The sequence below is a fragment of the Melitaea cinxia genome, chromosome 18 (genome assembly GCF_905220565.1).
Source record: "Melitaea cinxia chromosome 18, ilMelCinx1.1, whole genome shotgun sequence".
Classification (NCBI taxonomy): Eukaryota; Metazoa; Arthropoda; class Insecta; order Lepidoptera; family Nymphalidae; genus Melitaea; species Melitaea cinxia.
The window spans coordinates 16,091,947-16,117,311 of NC_059411.1; the positions used below are offsets into that span (position 1 = coordinate 16,091,947).

At 38.4% G+C, this 25,365-nt stretch overlaps 1 protein-coding gene and 1 long non-coding RNA gene across 2 annotated transcripts; one reads left to right on the forward strand and one right to left on the reverse strand.

The window, feature by feature from the left end:
• Positions 1 to 8,401: 8,401 nt before the first annotated feature.
• LOC123662400 lies at positions 8,402 to 11,407 on the reverse strand. The gene is made up of 2 exons (XR_006744495.1): positions 11,376 to 11,407; positions 8,402 to 8,664 (listed from the first exon to the last, which is right to left on the reverse strand). It is a non-coding gene; the product is annotated as an uncharacterized LOC123662400 (long non-coding RNA).
• A 4,273-nt stretch (positions 11,408 to 15,680) lies between these two features.
• On the forward strand, positions 15,681 to 24,175 carry LOC123662160 (mitochondrial intermembrane space import and assembly protein 40). The gene is made up of 3 exons (XM_045597044.1): positions 15,681 to 15,698; positions 23,516 to 23,715; positions 23,911 to 24,175. Exons 1-3 carry the CDS (start codon positions 15,681 to 15,683, stop codon positions 24,173 to 24,175), a joined length of 483 nt encoding a protein of 160 aa, XP_045453000.1.
• The last annotated feature ends 1,190 nt before the right edge of the window (positions 24,176 to 25,365 follow it).

Genomic DNA, 25,365 nt, shown 5'->3' on the forward strand with positions numbered 1-25,365 from the left:
AGAACAAAGCCCTTCCTGACGCGCGGCAACCAACACAAAATATATAAAATGTATCAGTCATACGCCTGTCGCCGCAAGCTCGTTAACCAGAAGTTTTGTTTCTTTATAATTAATCAAAACTGCACCGATTGTGACACGACACGGGGCCGACTCGGAAGCGATATGAAGTTGTGTTGTTGTGGTTTTAAAAGTTCCGTTCGTTAGACACATACTACTACGAAGTACTAGTACTAGTACCTAGTAGAAACACTACACACGCAGCGTACGAAACACAAACTAATTTGAAATATTCGTCACAGAATCCGCGACACGTCGCCTGCAGACGTCCAGACGTCCCTCGCGCGGGAACGTGGGACGAGCCGTCACAGCCGTCAGCGCGGCTGATGTCCGCCACGGGGTGTAGAACAATACAAGCGACAGAGATTGGGCGAGATAGTCGGGATTCACTATTATTTACTTCGACAAAATAAGGTATTTTCTTCGACTTCTCGGCCAATTCCCACCGTCACCTTGGATGGTGACCTACTTCCATTTATTCTATAACCTTACACTTATTTTACAATTGATTAAATCATTAATTAAGGTAATCTATTAGGATATAAAAATCATAATAACATTAAGTATTCAACGAAAAAGGGCGATTCAGTGAATGGATTTCGCGTGTAGCGCATTAGTTACTGCGTGCCATTAATGTGGCCGCTTCTAACGAAACTATCGCCATCGTCTTTGTTCCTCTCTGCCCGCCCCCGACCAGACCCTACATTGACTCCTAATTACGAGCAGAACTCGCTCGGTCGTGTGCGCATTTTAATTGCTTTTCGTAGTCTAAAGTACGCGGAAAATATTATTTTTTTGTAGGAGAACTGTAATGGAACTGTTATTTATTTTGTAAACTGTTCTTTCTATGTTGTCTTTACTAAGATAACATAAAACAACAGATTGACAGCTATATGTGACTGTCTCGTTGACTATGTTGGACGATTTCCATCGAACCTCGACCTACATAAGGTCATTCTCAAGGTATAAAAGTAAATCAAGAAATTATTTCAAACGGGATATTTACCATATGTTTTAATTTCATTTTGTAGATTTTATTGTACGTATAACAAAAGAAAGGTAGAGGTGAAAGTGACAATAGTGATGGCGACCAGTGTTTAGCCAGCAAACGTACGAGAATGGAGGTAGTCCGGTATGAACACTACTAATGCTGTCAACTTCTACCTGCAAACTTCAGTCTCGTGGACAAGACATTCGTAGATAATGTCGAAATATCGAGCTTCGCATAGTAATAATAAAAAGCAAGGTAAATATCCCGTTGTAAATAAATTTAAATTTTAGTAATGAAAATAGTCATATTTATTTAAAATCGTATATAAATCAAGAAAATCGAAAAAACACACTAGTAAATAACTATATACTTACTTTTTCATATCATTTGCTCAAAAGTTGTCTGTAAGTGATCACTTTAAAGAAAAGACCGCCTTTTGCATGTGTACTTTTTATTTTTATTACTTTTCTTCTTTATTTTTGGCCTTCAATAAGAAATATTTGTATTATTCTTTTCTAACAACTTTAATAACAGTAAATTAAGAAATGTATTTAAAATGCTTCGAACTAACAAAGCCATTATGACACAAGTGCCTAAGCACGCCTCCGCGTCGAGCACGTAGTACTGCTGCGTCCCGTCCGCTCAGCCTGTTCATTTCCCAGCGAGTCGCAACAAATTCAATCATTTCATTAGGAGCGCCGCTCAGCCGCACTCTCGGGCGCTTTGTGCGGTTACTTCGTGTTATTTACACCTTCATAATTATTATATTCCTTCTTACTCGATAGCAGTGCACGGTAAACATTAATAGACCACTATTGGGTACACTAGAAACATAATAAACTATGCGTGTGATTAATTTTCCTTTGTAAAGCTATTTTTATTACAAAAAAGACTGTGGTATAACTGGTATACCGACTAGAAATCGTATATATATGTACCAATGAACAGGTGATATTGAGATTATATTACATTATTGGGTAATTATGTACAATCGAGGAGTGTAATTTAACCCTAACCTATCTAACTTAAGAAGTACAACGTTTAACAACAGTTTCGTTATACAAAAAAAAAAAAAAACCCTAACCTATCCATAAATTACACTCCTCGATTGTACATGATATCCCATTATTGGTGTCGCATTCTCACAATATCGTGTGTTGGCTCAGATTATGCTTTTGGAGTAATTAAAAGGTTAGACTTTCATTAGAGAGCAGACCGTCCTTTTACTACGCCGCCCGCCGCTTTACCGCTGCGGAACAGCGCAAATAAGGGCTCGGAGTGGGCTCGGCTCTATTATGGCAATTTCCTCTCAGAGCGAGCCGCCCGCGCCCTGTCGACTACACGTAACCTCGTCAGAGAAAATATGACGGAAAATGTATAATGTTGTTAAGTTTACTATTGTGTTATAAAACATAAATTATCACTTTTCGTAATAAATCCAAACCGTTCAAACTAAATGATTTATAGCCAAATAAATATTCTTGCGTAGATGTGAGAAATGAAACCGAATTAAAAACTTGCATAAATAGTCAAGCAAATAAATAATCAATAGTATAACTTAAGTGACAGTAGGTACAAACCATTCTAATTCATACAACTAGTAAAAAATAACCTAAGATCGATTGGCTTGTGTCCTGTATAGAGCCTCATCGATCAACAGCCGAGCAGCCACCGCAGTTCATCTCGGGTACAAGGTTTGTTCAAGTGCTCACGCCACGTCTCAGGAGACGCTCAGCAGTCAACACTCGCTAGTCGATGCTTATTGCTGGAGTTTCCAAGAGCTGAGCTAATATTAACCCACTCGTGCCGCCCGCCGCGCTCGTCCGAGTGTTCCCGCTGTGTGCCGCGCGTGTGTAAAAATTGTTATAAAAACATCACTTTGAATACTTTTCAATTTAATATTTTCCTATATTTCTAACGTAACATTAAATAACGTATTTTGTTATGTATTTCGAGTAATAAAATAATGCTACACACTAATGACTAATGGCTAAATTAACATAATTATCAGTGGTCAATTGCTTTCTGCGGTGAATATCGCCGTAATTTCAATGTTTCTGCTCACATACCGTAGCTACGGGGTATTATATGATATGTAAATATTATTAAAAATATTAATGCTTACGTATACATACAGTATCTCTCTCTGATTCAAATAGCTGTAGAAGACAACTCGGTAGACACGCGCTCGAGCCGATATACGGCAGACACGATTTCGTGAGGCTTTTATTAAGGTCTGCGCTAAACAAGTAAACAACTGTGCCTTGCAAGTTTGCCTAAGTGCCTCTGCCGCGCCTACATGTGAAGACTTGCAGGCGCAGTGGGGTGTGTCTGTGAGCTCGGCGAGGGAGGCGGTGTTCTCTGCGGCGTTGTGTAGCAGACGGAAAACTCATTAATAACCGTCTCATACAAAACATTAAATATGCAATTAAAGTTTCTTGCATATGTATACGAATACTAAATTAACTTTTAAAATGTTCACAATAAACTGCTTTCGTTATTGCTAGAAAATGATTCGTCAGATTGGCAATATTTACCCCACTCGGCTTTCCGCAGGTTTGCAGCTTGACTACCTCACAACGAACTCCTCCATTTATAACAAACCTTTTTGACGCAAATAATATTTCCAATTGAAACAATATATCTTAGAACGAGTACGTAAAACAAATAACTTTAATATTCGAATGGCGTAAGTATACAAATAGCGAGTGGACGAGCACTATCGTCATAAATAAACACTATAATGTATTCAACGATGATAGCGCTAGAACAAGTTATAATACCGCAATATGATGCGAGTCTTGTTCATGACTCCCGGGTGTTTTTCGGCTAATAACTTCACTACATAATAAGAATTTTTGATACTTAGCAAACATCACTACGAAAACCTCTGTCGTACTTCAAAGTTCAATACTGAGCTGTTTCTAAAAACAGGAGCCACACACGTCGACCCGTCATCACTCACGCAGCACATTACGTGTGTCTGAATCGAACTTAACGCACATCTGTAATTCTGTACTGAAATATGCCGAAGGCTCGTAACCTATTCGGTATTATTTGATGCGCATATCAATGTGCCCAGATGTGATCTCATCCCGTATTCAAGCAAGGCGGGCGTGGGAGTACGGCGACACGGTGGGACGGCACACCGTACTCCGTGACACACAAGAGACTTGTTAGTTATTTCTTTCAGTGTATAGTAATGTTGAAAACGACGTGTAAAATTACACTGAATGTATTTCTGGGTGACGATCTTTACTTCTTTAGATATGTAGAAGACAAGTTGCCGGCAATGACTTAGGGATATAATTAGAGAGAGATGATTGAAAACTAGAATCCTATTAAAACTTAAATTCAGTTTTATTCATCGAAATACTTTACATACTCTCAACATTTGTTCTACAAAACTTTCCAATAAAAAAAATTCTAGTGGTTAAGCAATAATTTATTCAACCCCTAAAATGGATACAGTATCATCTGACAACAATGAATTAGAAACGTGATATTTTGACAAATATTTAACGAAAGGTAAGGACAAAAAATAGTAAGATTCAAAGGGTCCGTCCGCCGGCACAAGGCTCGCGCGTCGCCCGGCGCGGCGGCGCTGCACGACACACGATATACACGAGCACAGTTAAAAGAACCACAGGAAAACTGTTCGACATCACCTCAAAAATCATTAAGAAATAATTGGCCGCCGCAGTCGATAAATAAAAACTTAAAAGAGAATAATATTATAAACTCTCCTCCACCGTATAACTCAATACCTCTTTACGCGAAGTTGATCGATCGCAACATTCAATTCAATATTTTAACGTCATCGGCGAGACTTTTTATGATTTTCGTAAATAAATGATAAGAAATAAGCCAATTAAGGGGCGACACCTTTCACTCGGCCGCTCTGTAAATTAAGAGCCTTTTAAAAGTACGTTCCGCGCTCCGCTAACGAGCGGAGAAAGGCGACGGGACTCGCTCCGGGACCGCTCTTACTGGTATTTCGTGAACGACAGCCAAAAGGATTTGCCCATATCTAGATCAACGACGAATAATTAAGCGAACTCGCTCGGCCCATAAAAAAGTAACGGTAGCTGCGTTTCTCGATAATTGTAACAAATGATACATAACACACAAACGAATAAAAAGTTTTCCAATCAACTAAAGGATAGTCGTCTCACTATAATTAGAAAAAAAAAAAAAATAATAATAATTACTGATATTGAACTCAGATTGTACGCCGTGGTCATCGGTAGTTGTATTAGCTGTCGCGTGCGTCTTACGTTGCGTCTCAACGGGCAGCGTCGTCGAGGCCGTTGTTTCTCAGACGCCATCAGAACTCGCAACCGCGGAACACAAAAACTGACAAGATAAATCTCGCAGGACTCAGATACTTAAAAAAATAAAGCTATTTCAATTAAATGATGCATTCGAATTTCACCAGTTGAAGTTCACCTTTTTGTAAAATACCCTGAGTCATATCAGCGGCTGAGTTTCCTGGAATTTAAGTTTTTCTTCGTATCCGTGATATGCGTCGCTTAAGTCAATTGGAATTTCCGCTAAATTTTCATAAACTTTATTTCCTGGAATTAGACTCGTAATACGGCACGACATTTGAACATTACTTTCTGTACTTCTCCATTACTTTCATACGTACCAACAAAAAAGTGGGTGCTTTAAATCACACGACTACAGTAAAACTTACAAAACATAAATCTGTCTCTTTCTATCTTCACTAACTTATATTTTTTCACTTCGCCCGATCACACTTTTCGTAACGCTCTCGTCACGCATTCACCAGCTTACTCCCCAAGTCAAGCCTGCGTAAAGTAGTTTTACTTTCAAAAAAAATTTTGGATCACAATATAATTGTGTTTGCTCGCAAACGAAAAAAAAACCGACTTCAATTACATCGACAAGTAATACAACGTAGATCGACGAAAAAATAGTCAAGCAACTACGCGTTATCAAAGATTACTCAAAAAGTAGTTATCAGATCTCGATAAAATTTATATGTGACCACATGATAAACATCAGCTTTCGATTAAAATAAAAATTATCAAAATCAGTACACCCATGCATTATTAGATATAACTCGAAAAGCAGTTGTTAGATCTCAAATAAATTTAAATGGGACCAATTGGCACACACCACCTTTCGATTAAAACAAAATTTGTCGAAATCGGTCTACCCGGTCAAAAGTTCTGATGTAACATACATAAAAAAAAAAAAAAAAAAAAAAAAAATACAGTCGAATTGAGAACCTCCTCCTTTTTTGGAAGTCGGTTAAAAAAAGGTCAATAATATTAGTAGTTCTAGTTTCTGAGGTAAACGTGTCACCTGGCGATATTTATTATAGACGTAAACAAGAGATATTCAAAATAGGTACCTACACTAACTACTTCTTACAATATGTGCTATTCGATCAAACGAGTTTCAGAATTGTGACATTTTTTTTAAAAGATAATAAGTGAAACCTATTAGAATATCTCGTCTTATTAATGACCAGTCAGCGGGCGAGCGCTCGCCTCGGCTCTAATCCGTGTCACACGCTCGCCCTGTCCCTGCCGGGGCCTACTCATTACATGATCGCTCTGACGAAGGACGACACGGGAACTTAGACCTTGACGCAAGGACACAGGTGGCACTTTACCTCGAATACTCCTCTAACCTTACCTTCGGGCTACACACACGCGGCTGCCCTTTTGATGTTCGCACAAAAGACTGCAAATATGACAACGTCACATTCACTGGTGCCTTATAAATAATAGTTGCCCCGAAGTAGGTCAGACGCACGGCGGAGATCCGACGGGCGTGCTTACAAATTTGTGGCATAAATCCACATTTCGGTATCTCGAACGACTCGATGCGTCACGCATTAGGAGACATAAATAAAACTGGAGAGGTCGTTGTCAGGATATCTAGGAAATAAATAACGTTCGTAGCTGGAATCTGCCTCCCCGCGCTCTCTACAAAGGGATTCCGCTCGAGTTTCAGCCAGGAGCCGCGGTTTTTGCCGCCGCAGCAACGAGCGAGGCTCAATAGTAAAATTTTCTACTGTCATTACTTAAATTCGTTGTGCAAACTTAGAAACTAAACGCACTCGAATATTTTTTCCCTTCCAAATTTCGAAAAGAGTTTTTATATTTTAGGTATTACACTGCTAAGCTGTTTGTTATAATATAAATACTCTTGCAAGACTACTTATATGAAATATTTTACTTTGTACGTTAATAAAAAGACTACTTTCTAAATAGGCTTTACTACAAAGGAAGGTAAGGAACCAAAACTTTCTGGAGCATGTAGTTATTTTCGTTACAATTTCTTTTTTGTAAATAATTCACCTTATAACCTGCTCAGGGTCGCGAACGTTATATAAATTTATTTGCCAAATGACGATCAAAAGTTTGATGCATTGTGCCATTTTACTTGACTTAAATAGTTTTGGTAGGAAATAAAATAGAAATTTTGTGCATAAATCGCAGCGAACTTTTATGTAGAGTTATTTATTTACCTACTACCGCCAAGTCGAAACAACGCAGCGACGGAAGCCATTCTTTCCTTCCTCGCCAAACACGAGCGGCACAAAAACTCTTTCTTCTGAATTTCCTTCGGTGGGCAAGAATTCGAAAGGTCGCTTTGATCAATGGCGAGTCTATCGGGCGCCGCGGACGGATCTGAATAAATATAATATTTCACCGCCCGACCCCGCTGCCGCCCCGCCCACGACATGCATTATGGATGATTTATCTATCGTGACCGGCGGCCTCCAACACGACGTTTGTACTTAAAAACCGCGACCATCATCATCATTTCGTGATGCGTATTTTTTCTGAATAATGTCATCGTGTCGCTGTGATTGCCTTTACATGTTTCTTTTCTTTACTACGCATCATAACAGTGCAAGCGATTTGCTGCCTTCCATAGAAATGATTTATTCCCCTCGGATCAAATTGTTCTGAGCTTCACATTCGTCTCGATCACAAATATCGATTCGATCTAATTTGCAAAGAATTTAAACATTTTTTTTTTCTATTTTAGAGTTAGTTAAAAGTCTTCAAAAATACTTGGATTCGCATTGAAGGGATAAATTTAAGAGGCTTACACTATCAGAGCGAATACAACAGAGCCGCAGCGTAACGCAGGTGTCAGGCGCAGCTGGGAACCCTCGCTCGCAATACCTACGTACACATCGTTTGAGATCTGGAATTGGGCTGTGACACGCGGATTTGTCACGCTAGCGCCGTGAGTTATGTGCGCTGAAACACGTTTTAATCTCTGCGGACGACGGCTAGCGCCCGAGTTACTGCGATCCACGACGATTAGAGAATATAAAACTTAATAAATAGCTTACACTCGTTCGTTGCTTTTAAGTTTATTATAAAATTAGAATGTTACAAATGTCTTCATCATAGAGGAACATAATGCGAGGACTTTTTGGTTATAGCAACACTATTCAACGGACCTGAACTCGTAGTGTAGTCTGGAAATCCTCGCGGGCTGCACTCCTCGAGCTACCAGCGTGGTCTGTGTACTAATCGTCTCGACACAAAGGAGTGTGGTGTCGCGTCTCCGGCGGCGCTGCCCGGCGAGACTGCGCCGTCAGCTGACCGCAACGTGTACTAAAACGTGTCCCGAGAGACGAGATTTGAACATTCAATTACCGATAATCTGTCGCTAAGTCATAAGTCAACAATAAAGTAGATAAAGAAAGTTGGCAAACTATAAATTTTGATATTCAATAATGATATACTATATAATAACAAGGGCTTCATTTATAAAACAGGTAAAGTAAACAATTCTCCTTCTAGGTATGCCACAATAAAATCAACTATTATTTGAAACTAAAATGAATTCTCCAAGAAACTACAGAACTTTTTTTTACATCACTAGGTCGGCAAACAAGCGTACGACTCACCTTATGGTAAGAGATTACCGTAGCTTATAGACGTCTGCAACACCAGAAACATCGCAAGCGCGTTGCCGACCCAATCCCCAATCCCCCCGGAGCTCTGGTCACCTTACTCACCAACAGGAATACAACACTGGATGAAAACAGTATTATTTAGCTGTAATCTTCTGCAAGGTCGAGGACCACCTCAGTCAGGCTGCTCCAGATTTTGAGTAGGAAATTCCTGCTGCGCTCCACCTCAAACTGTCGATTAATTGATTGGTTTAATGGCTTTCAGTTACAGAACTGTCAACAACATTTGTAATGTATCTATCTATCTATCTAATACTATTAAACGAGCAATTCTTGTATATATATAGAATCTGAATCTCGGAAACGGCTCCAACGATTTTCATAAAATTTAGTATACAGGAGGTTTCGGGGGAGATAAATTCATCTAGCTAGGATTCATTTTTAGAAAATGTCGTTTTATCCCTGTTTTTAGGGAGTGAAAAATGTCGTTACAATACGAAGGTAAATTTTGCATTTGTCAATTTAGTTGCAATAGCTCGGTGGGAAATCGGCCGGTCGGGATCAACCGAGAAGATCATGGTTCAAATCCCCATTTCCCTGATAAATTATTTTTTCTTTTTCTAATTGCACTCGTTATTTTTTATTTAAATTGGCTGTTCTTATTTTTTATTATTATGTCGGTAAAATCGAAAAATATTATTCATATTTTATCATTATTATTTTTTTATTATTTTTTATTTTTGATTTTTTATATTTATTTATATTTTTTATTAATGTCGGTAAAAAAAATATTATTCAAATTTTATAAATATGTAATTCGTATTTAAATATGATTTTCAAAAAAAACACGATTTGTTGCAACGCCTGTCAGTTTTAAGAAGCAATTACTCTCAATATTGTAATTGTGTATTTTGTATTAATTTTTAATTTATCGTTATTTTTATTTTTATTTTGCGTTAATTCATTATTAATAACTGTGTTTGCAGGAAAACGAAAAAAAAACGACTTCAATTACATCAACAAGTAATACACCTATGTAAGAAGGTGAATTAAAAATACCTATGTAAGGAGGTGAATTAAAAATAAAGTTTGACGGCAGTCAGTCCGTATCTAGCAATGCTTGTTTTATAACAAAAAAAATTCTTTAAACCAAATCTAATGGAAAATAATATTAACATGAAACATATCGCACGCGGGCCGCCTAGTTACAGTTGCACGACTAGGCATGCAGTATCGATTGAGCGCGGCGATGTGATCCCGTGATCACAACCGCAAGTAACAGGCACAACTGCAGGCACTCGGTGACGCGCGCAAATACCTATTACCCGAGCGCGAATTGTAATTACGTATCTGAAGATCAAAGTTTCACAGCCGAGTGCAGATTAGCGCGGCATTGAGCGCTCCACGTAATTAATATAATCTAGTCTTCGGGGCAGTTCGAAGCCGGCCTTTACCGCAACCTTCGACTGCCTCAATCGGATTCGCTGTGCTTATTTAAATATTTGAAAAGCACACTTAAAACATACATATATGAAATATAAAATTTAATTAGAATAATAATTAATGTAGCAATACGCATGTCACTTACAAGTGTACACAACACCTATACCTCATAGTCTCTATTGAGTGTATTAGTTGTCCTTTCTTCGTTGTCATTACTGTGTACATTGACATAGACGTAGTAAACACGGGTATTCGTTTAAAATTTCATAGCAATGGTTATGGTTACGTCCGTTAGATAAAATTATCTCAACATGAATGTAACTGATTCAACTTAATTTCCTTCGATAGGAAAATAAAAGAAGAAAACTAAACATACGTAAAATGTAATGGAAGTGGTCAATTATAGAATCATACAACTAAATTCCATTCATTCAACCATTTTCAGTTTCATTTCAACCGAATACAGAACTTTTCGTTGAAAATAAAAACAAGTAGCCCCTAGCATACGGACGACGCGCCCTAAGTACCCAGCGCAGCGATAGCTCTACGTTCCGACTCCGAGCCGCTTGCGGTCGGAATGTAATTTGGAAACTTCGACGCTTCCGGTAAATCCTATTACAAAAATAAACACAGCCAAATGTCCCAAGCTCGCTTCGCCTAGCTCTCGTATTTAGCGCGATATTTAATACGCATTCGAAACAACAGAGTTTTAACAAAAGCTGTTTTTGACGAAGCGTGAAGACCGACGCGGGCGCGCAGCCTGTCTGCGAAGTGCTCGTATAGAATGACTGTCGTATATCTTCGCGATCGCGTAGCACCGCAACATACCTGCGCTCGAAGTGCGCGGAGCAGCCGGCCGTGTGTTCTACTAATTAAATGACGCCATCGTTAGTAAAGTTTTTCGCTCGTGACGCCGCGCGCCGCTCATATTTTCAACTAACAATGCAATTAAAATGTAAAGCGCACCCTCCGATACGGTGAGGACGTTTCAAAAGAGCAGAGTTTTATTCGTATTCCTCAGTCAATCGCTCGCTCGCAGCGAGCCACCGGCGCCGATAAATAATGACTCGCGCGGCGGAGACGAATATTAATTGAATGTAATTTATCGGACCGTTTATTCTAATTAATGATGCAATATCGCGAACGTGATGTTACGGACAGATGTATCATGTGCAGCTCACGGTAACGCGATTACAAGCAACGAATTAATTTCAGTAGATACCGCTGCGTGAATTACTGCACTGACTTGATTTAATGGAAGCTAAACTTTGAGAAAGACTTTGAGAGGACAAAACTTTATCTCAACCTAGCTACCAACTTAATTTATAGCAATTACCGCGTGTATAGCGCTGATTGCATATTTTGTGTGAAAGAATGTAAATTAAAAAGTTAAAATCAAATGTTCTTCCCTACTCCGCCCAGAGCGCGCTCGCCCGGCCACCTCAGATGTAATGTTGAGTGACCTGGCCCGGGCGCATCGGCTGTTAAACGACCGCTCTAAAATTTGAGCCACCGTGAGGCAGCTTAGTAATTTGGCGGCGACGTGAGCGTTTGCTATGCGCCGATCGAGTCCGCGAGCAATGTCGTTTCCTGCCAAAACGACCCACCTAAAAACTAAACGGGAACAACAAATTGCTACCCCTCGAGCACGAACCCGGGCCCGCCGCGCCAAATTACGACGACGTTAATCGCAGGCCCCCGTTAGCGGAAAGTTCCGCGACGGAACGACGACGCCGCACAGTCGGCATCGGCGGAATCATATCGAACTATAAGTGGAAACGATAGCTCATTCGAGTTTTCATTAAAGAAGGTAGCACCGCAAGGGGCCTCGGCATCGCTCATTATGGAAATGTTCCTCGTTAATTCCCTAGACGCGGTTCTCCGGCATTTTTTGCAAGCGGTTAGTTTCAGAGCGTCGTTGAAGCGCGCGGCATGTGTTAATCAGTGCGTATGCAAATGCCTTCATTAGCGCGTGCCTGCCGCCCGATGACCACCCACCAGAGCTGTGAGCTTACTGGAGGTACCTCCTATCTACGCGTGTGCTGGCCTCAGTGCAGGCCTTCTAAAACAACTCACATCCTTGAAATCCAAAACTGCGGGTATATGTAGGTATATAAAAGATTATGAAATAGCAGCAAGATTTCGCATTAAACACCGGCGCGCATCTGCGAGCGGCGAGCTTGCGGCTTGGTAACATCGCGGTCTATACTAACTTCTAATGCTGAAATATTACATTTTCTTCATCGTAGGCCTTAGGTTAAAAATACGTGTATTTACTAGTTGAAATAAACTGAACATTCACTAGCGGTCTATATATACTAATTAATTTTAAATAGAAAAATCATTACAATAGTACCTAACTGAATAAGGTGTAGTTTTTTTTACATAGAAATGAGTATGTTTGTGAAGACTTATTGGTTAGAAATCCTGAATTGGCGTGTGCAAATTTTATATCTTGAAAGAGTTCCATTCTCAGTGATGCAAACATCGTAATCATCTCGCATATTTTGAAGAAAAAAAAAACTGCACTCTGTACAAGCACCACTCGCAGTAACCAGTAGTGCGATGTAGCGATACAATCAAATATTTTCGTTCACAGCATAACAGTGCTGTGGAACAAGCGCATGGTGTTTTATTACATACAGAAAACTGTTTGTCTCTCTAATGTTTGTTTCAGACAAGAAACCGATTAATTAATGATAGGAGACACAATGTTCTAAATGGGACGCCGCCTGCTATTCCCAGTCGTCGGCGCAGCGACCCGACACCCTCCCCGACCTCGATCACTTTTAACTCGGCCGAATGTCAAACCCAGATTTAATCGTTGACCTCAGATTTATTTGGAATCGGAGCGCTTAAAATTATACACGTCTGCGACCACTGGTTCCTATCAGACGGCGTATTGTGAGCGTGTTCTACACAAACCGACGCCGAGCGTGTTTTATTATAGAAGCGGTTATTAAGAAGTGGTGAGGACGTAATCTGCCGCCGCAGCGTGTCGCCCGACGACGTGAAACTGGGACCATTATGAGAGCTCACGTATCGCGTTCATTTCATGGAGCAATAAAATCTCTGGTTATGGCAATTCAATACGAGCACAATGCGATAACAGAGGGGACGGCGGGCGGGCGAGAGCGACTGGGGGGTGGGGGGTGCACTAGAGGTATGACGATAAACTCCATGCACTCAGCGTCGTAACGTCCTCACCGCACTCGGTTATGTGCCATAAAGTGCACCATGGGATTGATCGCATAGCTTCAACTCGACGCAACTATGTAGTTTATGAGGACAACGTGACGCTGCGGTTCCCTCTCGTCGAAGGAGCTATAGTGTCTCGTTATGAGTGATGATGATTATTACTGGCTTTCCTTACAACACAATGAAACAACAAAACAAAATTAATAAAACCAAACCATGAAAACACTGAACTGTTCCTGTAGAATTAACAAAGCGAAGTAATATGAGTACAATACATTATCAAATAGAGATAATTATAAGTACAAGACCATGTTTATTATCCTTCATCCTGATTAAATATTTATCCAATCAACAAAATAGCATAGCTCCAAACTTTCTTCTTTGATATAGGTACTTGTAGTGTGGCTAATGCAAAGATGTGGAATGTCGCACAAAGGTTTCTTTATATATATTGTGTATCTAGATATAACGTCGATCAGCGATGGCAAAGTCGTGGAGAGTGAGTGTGATATGGCAAGCTATGGCGAATCTCAAACGGAGTCTGACGACATAGGAGACATGCGGAGCGCCTCCCTCGCAGCACACTCATGTTATCGCCATTTCTCTACTACACTACACGTCCGAGCTCGACTTACTCTGAGAATGCGTCTAAATAGTAATCAATCATAATAACAACGACCACTTGCGATGTCAGTTCACGCGAAATTCACGAGCACCAAGCGGTGACTAATGCCGGTACAGTTTATTTTAATTATTGCTTTTGAAATTAAATAAAAGATAACCCAAGAACGTTATTGCCATTAAATTTGTAACACAAAGCTTTAAATACCTACCCAAAAAAAATATCCTAATTTTTAAAGCATTTAGAAACTGTACAATTGCATAAATAGCTCTATGTAATATATTGTTTATTGTAGTTACACAAAACCGGTTAAAATTTGACCTGAAAATGCCGAGTCTCGTCTCTCTCGAGCTCGCGAGACGGTCGCGCTCCTTGAGTTTAGTTCGTCGGTAAATGGATCAAGGATGTTTTACTCTCAACGACGGACTTCGCTCTCAGTGCATAGTTGCCTCTCGCCGACTCCGGCGACCGGCGCGCCGGCTCCGGTTACGCTCCGGTGGAATATAACGAGCTAATGGTTGATATTCTCTATACCTACTGTCTGACTCGCCTGCCTGACGCAAACATTGCCAAATTCCGCGTTAGTAATTAACCAATTAAAGCTACATTAAACTGTGTATGCGTTAATTATCGTTTGGTACGAACAATAACGTATTACATTTGTGTTTTAGATCATAATTAAGAATAAATCGTTTGTAGAGACGGACATGAGAAGTCTGATGATTGATAGTTCGATACTCTTCTACCAATTTAATAAAACAATATAATATACCTCTCACACTCAACGGCCCCCACTAGGATTACCTCCTGTGTCAGGGTTCCAGAAACACAGGCATCACACAAGCGCAAACGCCCAGACCACTGCAAACATCTTTAAGGCCAATACTAACCTACTACTACCAATAATTAAGGTATACAAATACTATGTGCGGGGATCGAACCCGTAACCGCCAGCGCAACAGCCACAAACTAGTGCTGTGAACATTGCGCCATCGCATCGTCGAATTTATCAATTCTTACAAATACAGCTATTATTGTTGACACATTAACCGCAATACTCATTTATGATAGTTTATTTATTTATTATTTATTTATTTATTTATTACAGTTTACATTTATTGCACTTACAGTATACAACCAAGGCGTACAATAAACAAGCATAAATTAATACAATACAACAAATACATTAAAGAAATAACAATTTATCTTATAATACGAGTATACACATTAACATAATTCTAAATACTTAAAGCAAGATTTAACAAATTCAGACGAATTCATAGCGAATATATCAATACTACTATTGGAGGCCAGCATATTAATAATTTATTAATATTATATTATATAATTATTAATAGTTATTTCTCCGAAAGACGACAGTCTCCCCACTATGACGCTGTGTGTGTCGAACACACGCCGTGAGATACCGTGGTGTGAGTGCTAACGCCACAATGACTTTCCTTTACCGAGTGCACTCGCATTACTGGGCGCTACAAGCATGTAGCGTTATGAAACACAGCAGACGTCGTTAGGGCGTGAACATCTAGAACACTAGGCGTCGATTATGTCCGCAAGGGTCCGACATTAAGAGACGCCTTGCGGCGAGCTCCGATGTGTGTCTAACACTCTGAAAGAACTATATATAAACGTGTTTATATCATCATTTCCGTCACATTACACAGCTGTTACTAATAGTATGTTAGTTAGAGAAAAAACCATAGTCTGACATTTCATCCGCCTAAGAGAGTGGCCCAAAATTAATAAAATTTAGCAATTTAGATTTCGTTATGAAATGTGTATGTACCATGTACCTAAGCAAGTAGAATTTTTGAAAGAGACGAGCGTTACAAGGTTTTGTAAAATTTCCATGGCATAGTCGTCAATAACATTGGCTTTATGTTCTGGAGTCCGATCAGCTTATCCGTGACCCGCTCAATATCACCGTTCTCAAAATTTCTTAAATATGAAGTAATTTTGCAAATTGCTCGAGTTAGGTTCTCGGAAATTACCGTCGGCGTGAAGAAGCATGCGTAGGCTTTCGCAATGAGATTGGATCGGGTGTGGTGGACGCGGGTCGAAATAATTGACTATAAATCGTTTTAATGACGCCACTGGAGGCTCCGTTGCGTGCGGTAATTGAACTGAGCCCGCACTGCTGCCTGCTGACTGGGGATTTATTGTAACTTATCACTGTAATTACACATTTGGGTATAAATATTTCAATTTCAATTTTAAGTACGACTTACTAGTGTGAGTCGATATTTTAAAGGTATGTTTTGATGATGAATAAAATCAATAAGAAAATCAATTCGTTTTGTAATAAAAATACAGTCCGTTAATTTTTTTGTCACTGTTCCTTGTATTTTATATTGGAACAACTCTTTGAAACTATCGCTTAAATCTGAAGCCAGTAGCGCCATCTATCGGTGATAAGGAAAAAGCGCGAGCTGTTTGTTTACAAAGTGCATTACAACCGGTTAGTACACGTGGCTGATAAGAAAATCGAACGATCAAGTGTCCCTATGGAAAAAAAATCTCATAAAACATGGACAAATGCAGACAAAATTCTCATGCAGACCTATGAGAGCATATACTTAGTTAGATATTCTTGTTAATAAAATTAAGTTTTTTAATAGTCAGTTATCACTGGTAAATTTTAATACCTAATTATAAGTTTCTGAGGATTCTAAGTGAAAGCTTTATTATAACACAAAAACAAGGTCATTTGACACTCGACAAAATTAACAGATATTGTAGTTATTTTATTAATTCTGCTTTATCCATATACCTATTATAATTAATTACACATAAATTTAACATCAGAAACTCACATCTATGAAAATAAGAACACGACCGATTTTTCGGCAACTGAAATTCAATTTCAATTTAATGATCAATTTATTTAACTTTTATAATTATGAGTACGGTTGTAGTTTGCACTCAACCTTCTTAACCATTCGGCTTTCAGGGCGACTGGCGGGACCTCGCAAGTGCAATTAACCAGATCAGCGCCCATAAATAACACATACTGACATAATTATCATCTACTTACTACGGTGTATAGCAGTCTAAGTAGTCATACCGACATTACTCTAAATTCATATAAAGTCTCAGCGCGTGTTCTTACCACAGAATACGAAAAACTAATTTAGTTTTTTTTTTCTATTTCGTGATTACAAAAGATATTTGTTGAATACTGTGGTGTAATTATACTTTTGTCTACTTGAAATACAAACAAAGTTTGCTTCGCGTAGATTCTAGTTGTTGCTTAAAGTGAATTATGTGTATTTATTTAAGAAAATTGACAAATTTCAAGTAAATATTTATTTTTTTCGGATACTTTTTTGTTTTTATTGTTTAATGGCATCCCGTGCAATCAAAATAAAGAATACCCAAAAGAGTGTATTCTACGAAGAATCTGTAGGTACGGTATCGGTACGGTGCCTAACTCGACAACGCAGAAGCGGGACTGCCACCGCCGGTGCGACCAAACATGGGATGAATATTAATTGCTAATCAGCAAGCTGCTCTGCTCAGCGTTATTGTCCCTCTTGCCACAAATACCTACGATACAGTTTTAAATACAAAGAACTTTGTCATCTTACTGTTAATAGAAATAACAGTGACCGGAAGATAACTATTTATTTATTATTTTTCTCATTAAAATAAATAGATATTTAAAAAATACAATGTTTCAAACCGTTTTGCTTCGTTTATCCGTCTATAGTTTCGGGCGTTTTTATTTTCATGACAATATCTATGAGATAAACGATCAGGTAATTATAATTACCTACCTATTGATATCGGGTTTTTGGAAAACAAACTTTTGCGACTTACTTAAACGATAAAATTGTACTTAACTACAAGTTTCCGTCTTCAAAAAGTAAATATATTTATGGCTTAGCGGTGATATGATTCTTTTTGTTGTTTCTTCAATTTCCTTAAGATTCCAAATTCCATAATCTAATCTTCAGTTAAGATTTAAGAATTTATTTTCTTTTTACATGGCGCTGGTTAGCGACATGCATATTTAAAAATGTTGTTCCAATTAGTTTATGTATATTGCGCTAGATGGCGCTGTAATATTTTTTATGTCATAAAGAAAAGCAATGAATTCATTCTAATATAAGTTATAATTATTATAACACGATAAATATTATGCTAAGTTTATCCTTACCGAGCAGTTTTTTTTTCAATTCAATGTTCCAACCATAGATAAGATATTGACAGTTGACACTGACATGTGGAAGTAAAACACCGTCAAGCAATCCATAAGCAATCAATTAGCAACATAACCTCACCATAACCTCTTGGAATTCAAATTTCATACTTTTGTGTGAATATTAGAAGATTACTGACTTAATGGTAATTCAGTTATTGAAATATATAATTTAGCTTTTCTGTGTATTTTAATGTGAATAGTTGCTGTATAATGCTCTCTCGGTTTTTTTATTTGGATTTCGAAGTAGATTTGTAAGTAGTGTAATAATTGCATAATACATATGAAATTCGTTTACTTTTACAAAAAAGTGTTATTTACTTTTATTTTATAAGTGATACAATAACTAATACTGTAGGAAAATATAATTGTTTATCTGATGCAGTTTTGTTATAATAATATGTTAAGTAAAATGTGTTGCTTGTCAATTTCATGTGACCCTAACTGTTTTTACTCATCTTATATTTCTTGTAACTCTTAAGAGTGTACCCTACCTCAAATTGCTTATTTTCCACTCGGCAGGATGTCCATATCTTCCAAACTACTGAATATTTAAGTTTGAAATTTATGTATGGTAAAGTTCAGGACATAAACTATCTTTCATATGTTTCGAAAACACGATTCCATAAAATTTTCTCGATAGAAAAAAATCGCAAAGTTACCTCTATTTTTGTATTAAAACCTTAATATCTCAGTAAATATAGAAGTTATGGACTTGAGATTAAGCATGGTAATTGAAATAAGTATGACGAACATTTTATATGTTGCGTTTTTTAAAAAATAACTATTGATAATGTTAGTGGGGAGAAAATACATATAATTCGCGTGATGAACAACCAAGCGCTCTCAATTCTCATGTGTATTTAGTACGGGTGAAATCTGAATTCGATCTGAGGTAGGGTAGCCCCTTAAGCAAGTAAGGGTAAAGTAAATGATAAACGATTAGTTTGCACGAATAAGATAAAGGACTATTTGTTATGAAATATTTGAAAACCACAATTGGGACTTGAACTTTTTACGTTATCATGATATCGTAAAATTAACTGAGGTATCAAAAATATGGAGCAGCCCGACTGGGGTAGTACCTCGATCTTACAGACGATCACAGCTAAATACAGCGAAAAGCTGCTTTCAAGCAGTGTTGTGTTCCTGTTGGTGAGTAAGGTGACCAGAGCTCTTGGATGAATTAGGGGTAGTGTTGGCCACACGCTTGCAATGCTTTTGGTGTTGCAGGCGTCTATAGGCTACGGTAATCGCTTGAGTTCACGTTATTTTTGGCGTAAACTTGTGGAGGCCTATGTCCAGCAGTGGACTGTATAGGTTGTAATGATGATGAATCGCTTATCATCAGGTGAGCCGTACACTTGTTAGCCACTCTAGTTGTATAACAAAAACAATTACTCTATCCTAGCTATCTATAGTTTATCTATTTATAGTTCAAGTTTTTTAAACTGTCTAGAAATTTGAAACAGTACCAACTGGTGCTTTAAATTAACCATGTTTCAAATTTTCAATTTTTTGTTTAACTTCTTTTCAGTATACAATTAAATATTTTAATCCTAGACAGGCAACAGATATAAATGTGTTAAATAGAAACAGATACTCTTACACAGGCAGTGGTTTCACTAGAAGAGTGACACTTCTTCTCTTGACAACTTAATCGCAAACAATTTGTCACATATCCTGTGCAGAAGCGAGCGCCACTAAACCCACTCATCATTTATGTATCATCATCATTCCAGCCTATTGCAGTCCACTGCTGGACATAGGCCTCCACAAGTTCGCGCCAAAAATGCATGAACTCATGTGTGTTGCCCATAGTCACCACGATGGGCAGGCAGGTTGGTGACTGCAGGGCTGGCTTTGTCGCACCGAAGACGCTGCTGCCCGTCTTCGGCCTGTGTGTTTCTAAGCCAGCGGTTAGATGGTTATCCCGCCATCGGTCGGCTTCTTAAGTTCCAAGGTGGTAGTGGAACCTTGGAATCCCTTAGTCGCCTCTTACGACACCCACGGGAAGAGAGGGGGTGGCTAAATTCTTTGGTGCCGTAGCCCCACACAGCCATCATCATCATTTATGTAATCTTGTACCAAATGGTATGAGTATAGATGTATAGTAATGTGTATAGATGTCAATGACTTTACAATAGTAGACCTTGGAATCCCTTAGTCGCCTCTTACGACACCCACGGGAAGAGAGAGGGTGGCTAAATTCTTTGGTGCCGTAGCCCCACACAGCCATCATCATCATTTATGTAATCTTGTACCAAATGGTATGAGTATAGATGTATAGTAATGTGTATAGATGTCAATGACTTTACATCTACTATAAATTCGTTTTAATGAACATAAGATAGCTTTTTTATAGTAATCATTGTACTGATGCATTTATGAAAAAATAAAATATTTGTCTTCTTAAAACTAGTTGGTGTTGTCGGATAAGTTAATCAACCGCCAGCCTGAATAAATAATAACAATAATAAACGAGTGCTGACTGACTCATTAAGAATTCCATCAAAACATAATTTCATAAATTTATTGTCTTATTGTATTCTGCTTTTGTAGTTCTGACAATTATTTTGTTAAGCACTTATTTATTACACTGTAGATATTTATATAAATTTTATTATAATGTAACTGTATATGACAATAAGATCTAAATTATCACTACACCTAATTGAAAAATAGATTTTTGTATTAAAAATCAAGGATAAGATATTGTTACATATTTTTTTGAAAATAATATTTCAGTTAGAAAAGTTTTGCCTTGCTATTGTTGTGTGTCGATGTGATTGTTTTATCCTTGTATCTTGTATGTTGTACATGTGAATACAATACAAATAATTACAAATAAAAACCATTTCAGAAGCTCTTCTGATAGACCAGAGCTGGCAGTGCAGAGTATATTACAAGAGGCAACGAGAGAGTTGTTTGGTGAATGTAGCGGAGTGCGTGCAGATATATTGCGCGTGCACGTGGAGCGGGGAACAGCACACGTGCTCGTGAGGGTGAGAGACACGCATTTGAGGAAACTACGAGCGTCTTTGGCACTCACTCCGAGGAACATCCGCATCCGAGCAGAGGCTCCTTCTCTACAGGCTCTCGTCTAATATATGTAAGTGTTATTGTATTGTGTCAACTGTGTACAAGAATTTCAATGGTCAGCTAGGTTGAAAATCGTCGTTGATACTGCAATACCGCGCAACGAACAGTGACAAGAACGTCGCAAGTACACAGTGATGAGTTTTACAGGAGAAGGAAAAACTTAACATTTTCCCTATTTCTGTGTTTTAAGTCGACTGAACTACACCTTGACTACAAATTTACCTTCTTTGCTTTCCGTTCTCTTGTGATCCATTAGCCCTTAATCCATTTATTAAATAATTTGTAGATTAAAAAACACACTTTTGCAGTATTACATATTCAAAATTTTCTGTGGTGTTACAGATAAAAGAGATAAATACATATATTTGAACTTTTCGCAACGGGCAATAAATAATGTGACTTGTTAGGAAATTGTAATTTATTTAATGTATAATATATTAGTGATCTAACTCCTTTTTTAACCGACTTCCAAAAAAGGAGGAAGTTCTCAATTCGACTGTATTTTTTTTTTTTAATATGTATGTTACATCAGAACTTTTGACCGGGTAGACCGATTTCGACAAATTTTGTTTTAATCGAAAGGTGGTGTGTGCTAATTGGTCCCATTTAAATTTATTTGAGATCTAACAACTACTTTTCGAGTTATATCTAATAATGCGTTTTTGCTTGACGCTTTTTTCGTCGACCTACGTTGTATTATACCGCATAACTTTCTACTGGATGTACCGATTTTGATAATTCTTTTTTTGTTGTAAAGGGGATATCCCTAGTTTGGTACCATGATAAGGAAACCAGGATGATGGGATCCCAGATAAATAGAGGGAAACTCTCGAAAATCCGCAATAACTTTTTACTGGGTGTACCAATTTTGATAATTTTTAATTTAATCGAAAGCTGATGTTTATCATGTGGTCACATATAAATTTTGTTGAGAACTGATTACTACTTTTTGAGTAATCTTTGATAACGCGTAGTTGCTTGACTATTTTTTCGTCGATCTACGTTGTATTACTTGTCGATGTAATTGAAGTCGGTTTTTTTTTCATTTGCGAGCAAACACAATTATTAATTTAAAATATTAATGTCTCATATTAATATTTTAAATTAAGAGATGCAAAGATCTCATTTTTCAAACTATTGATTAATTTCTATAGCTTTAAATAATATGTAGTATGTACAATTACTGAAGTGTTAGTAAAAATATTTTACTTTATCCTCCAACCTGTAGTGGAGTAGTGTGGTGGATTAAGCTCCGATCCTTCTCTTATATGGAGCAAGAGGCCTATGCACAGCACTGGGATGTTACAAGTCGAACTGTAATCAAGAAATTAAAAATTTAAATATTAAAAAATTTATATGTTCTAAATTTCTTGTACTCAATAGTAATGCGACACAACACTACTAGCCTAGAAACAAAACCTGTTAAGACTGAGCTCTATGTTGTATACTAAAACATATTTTATTTATTCGTTTATTAACTAATATATATAATAACTGGCTGTGCCCGCGACTTCGTCCGTGTGGAAAATATTGTTCAGTTCGTAGTTACAAAATAAATAAATTTATAAAATAAAAGTAGCCTAAGTTACTCCTTATTACATCAGCTATCTGCCAGTGAAATATCGTCAACATCGGTCCATTCGTTTTAGAGATTAGCTGGAACAAACAGACAGACAAAAATTGTAAAGAATGTTATTTTGGTATACCTACCGTGTATACATATAATATGTATTTAGAGAAAATGCGTTTGTTTTAATATTACAAACAGACACTCCCAATTTTATTTATTTGTATAGATAATGTGAAAAGTGGCGGAGTGTCCATGTTGCATTAGGCACACATTTCATTTCATTCCACTAGTATGTAGCATGCAAGTATAACTGAAATCTTCATTCGTTCATGTGAACATTGCAGCCCAAACTGGCGCTGGAGATGTCCGGCCGGCGCGTGTGGGAGACGGGCGAGGGCGGCAAGGACGTGGTGGTGGTGGCGGCGCGCGAGGAGCTGCGCGCGCCGAGCCGCGAGACTCTGCCGCCCGCCGCGCCCGCGCCCGGCCTCGTCCTGCCCGACGGCTCCATCAACTGGGGCTGCCCCTGCCTGGGCGGCATGGCCACCGGGCCCTGCGGCCCGCAGTTCCGCGAAGCCTTCTCCTGCTTCCACTACAGGTCGGTCCAGCTCGGCCTACCTCACTGCTTTACACAGCCTTTCTGCTACTTTATTATGAATAGTTCTTAAAATGTATGTACGTTCATATGATAAATATCCCAGGGCTAATTACGAGTACAAGTGAAAATAATTATAGTAACCCCAATGATACATTTTAGAGACACAATTTAAAGGAAAATTATTCGTATTTTCAGTGAAGCGGACCCCAAGGGCAGCGACTGTTACGAGAAGTTCAGCGTGATGCAGGGGTGCATGGCGGACTACCCCGAGCTGTACGGCAAGGACGAGGACGACGACGACGACGAGCTGTCGGCGGCGCTCGAGCAGGCGGCGGGGGAGGGCGGGGAGCAGCGGGCGGTGGGGGGTGGCGGGGAGGGGGGAGAGCGGGCAGCGGGGGAGGGAGTGGGGCGTGACGAGCGGGCGGCGGGGAAGGGCGGGGAGGGGGGCGGGCGCGCGTAGGCGCGACCAGTGGGCCACGACCAGAAGCAATACAAATAATAGACTTATGACTATGATGATGACTGATGACTGACCTCATGAAACAAAGTCCCATATGACTATTATTACGTCAATTAAAAAGAAAATAAAATAATTCAGTCATATTGGATACAATGTTTAGTTGCTAAATAATTATTTTAAACGATAAGCAATGGCAGTGAGCAGCAATGATTGAAGTATTTCATATTTAGTTTGAAATGTTTAGCTTTGTACTAATGTTAGGGGTAGGTGTCCGGGATTGAGGCGTCCGACTCGAGCGAATATCTAGCAAAGATAACAAATGTATAATATTTAGTAGCACCAGATTTATACTTGAATGTGTCTGTGTGGTCTGGGACGCAGCACTATTAAATGTATTATGTTCTAATATGTGAAATATAAATAACTAGTAGTGTTAGCTTTTTTTTTGTTTATGTAATCTGTTACTGTAAAGTTGACAGTCGTGTTTAAGCAACCAACCTGTGTCTGTACAAGCATGTAAAGGTGATAAGTGTTGCTTTGATTTTACAAAGCACTGTTGTGTTTTATGATAAATAAATGCTGTAAAATTCGATATCTCTTATTATTTTATAAACCTCTTTCCTTTCCAGTAGTTTTTTTTTTTTTTGGTCCAATCCTCACAGTAACACTTGAAAGAAAAATTGGGAATGCATATAAATACAATATGAACATGATGACGTGGAACTTTCGACAGTTTAGAGCATGGAGCTTAGAGAGATAGACAGTCGATCTTCTATTTATCGAAGTAAACCTACCACCGCTTCGGAATGTAGATTTTGCAGAGAAAAATTTTGAAAAATAAATAAATTGTGTTTTATTAGTAATATCTTGCCTAACCTAAGTCAGACTTGTTCATCAACAACAATCTGAAAAATAAAATAATAAGAGTATTGTAAACCGCAATTAAACCGTAACCGTAATTCGATTAAAAAAATTGTCGAAATCGGTCTACACGGTCAAAAGTTCTGAAGTAACATACATAATTACATTTAAAAAAAAAAGTCGAATTGAGAACCTCCCCCTTTTTTGGAAGTCGGTTAAAAATGCGGGGCCGATCCGTGACGGGCCTCGGGAGTGGAGCGATTAAATTTTATTGAGATCTGATAACTACTTTTTGAGTAATCTTTGATAACGCGTTGTTACTTGACTAT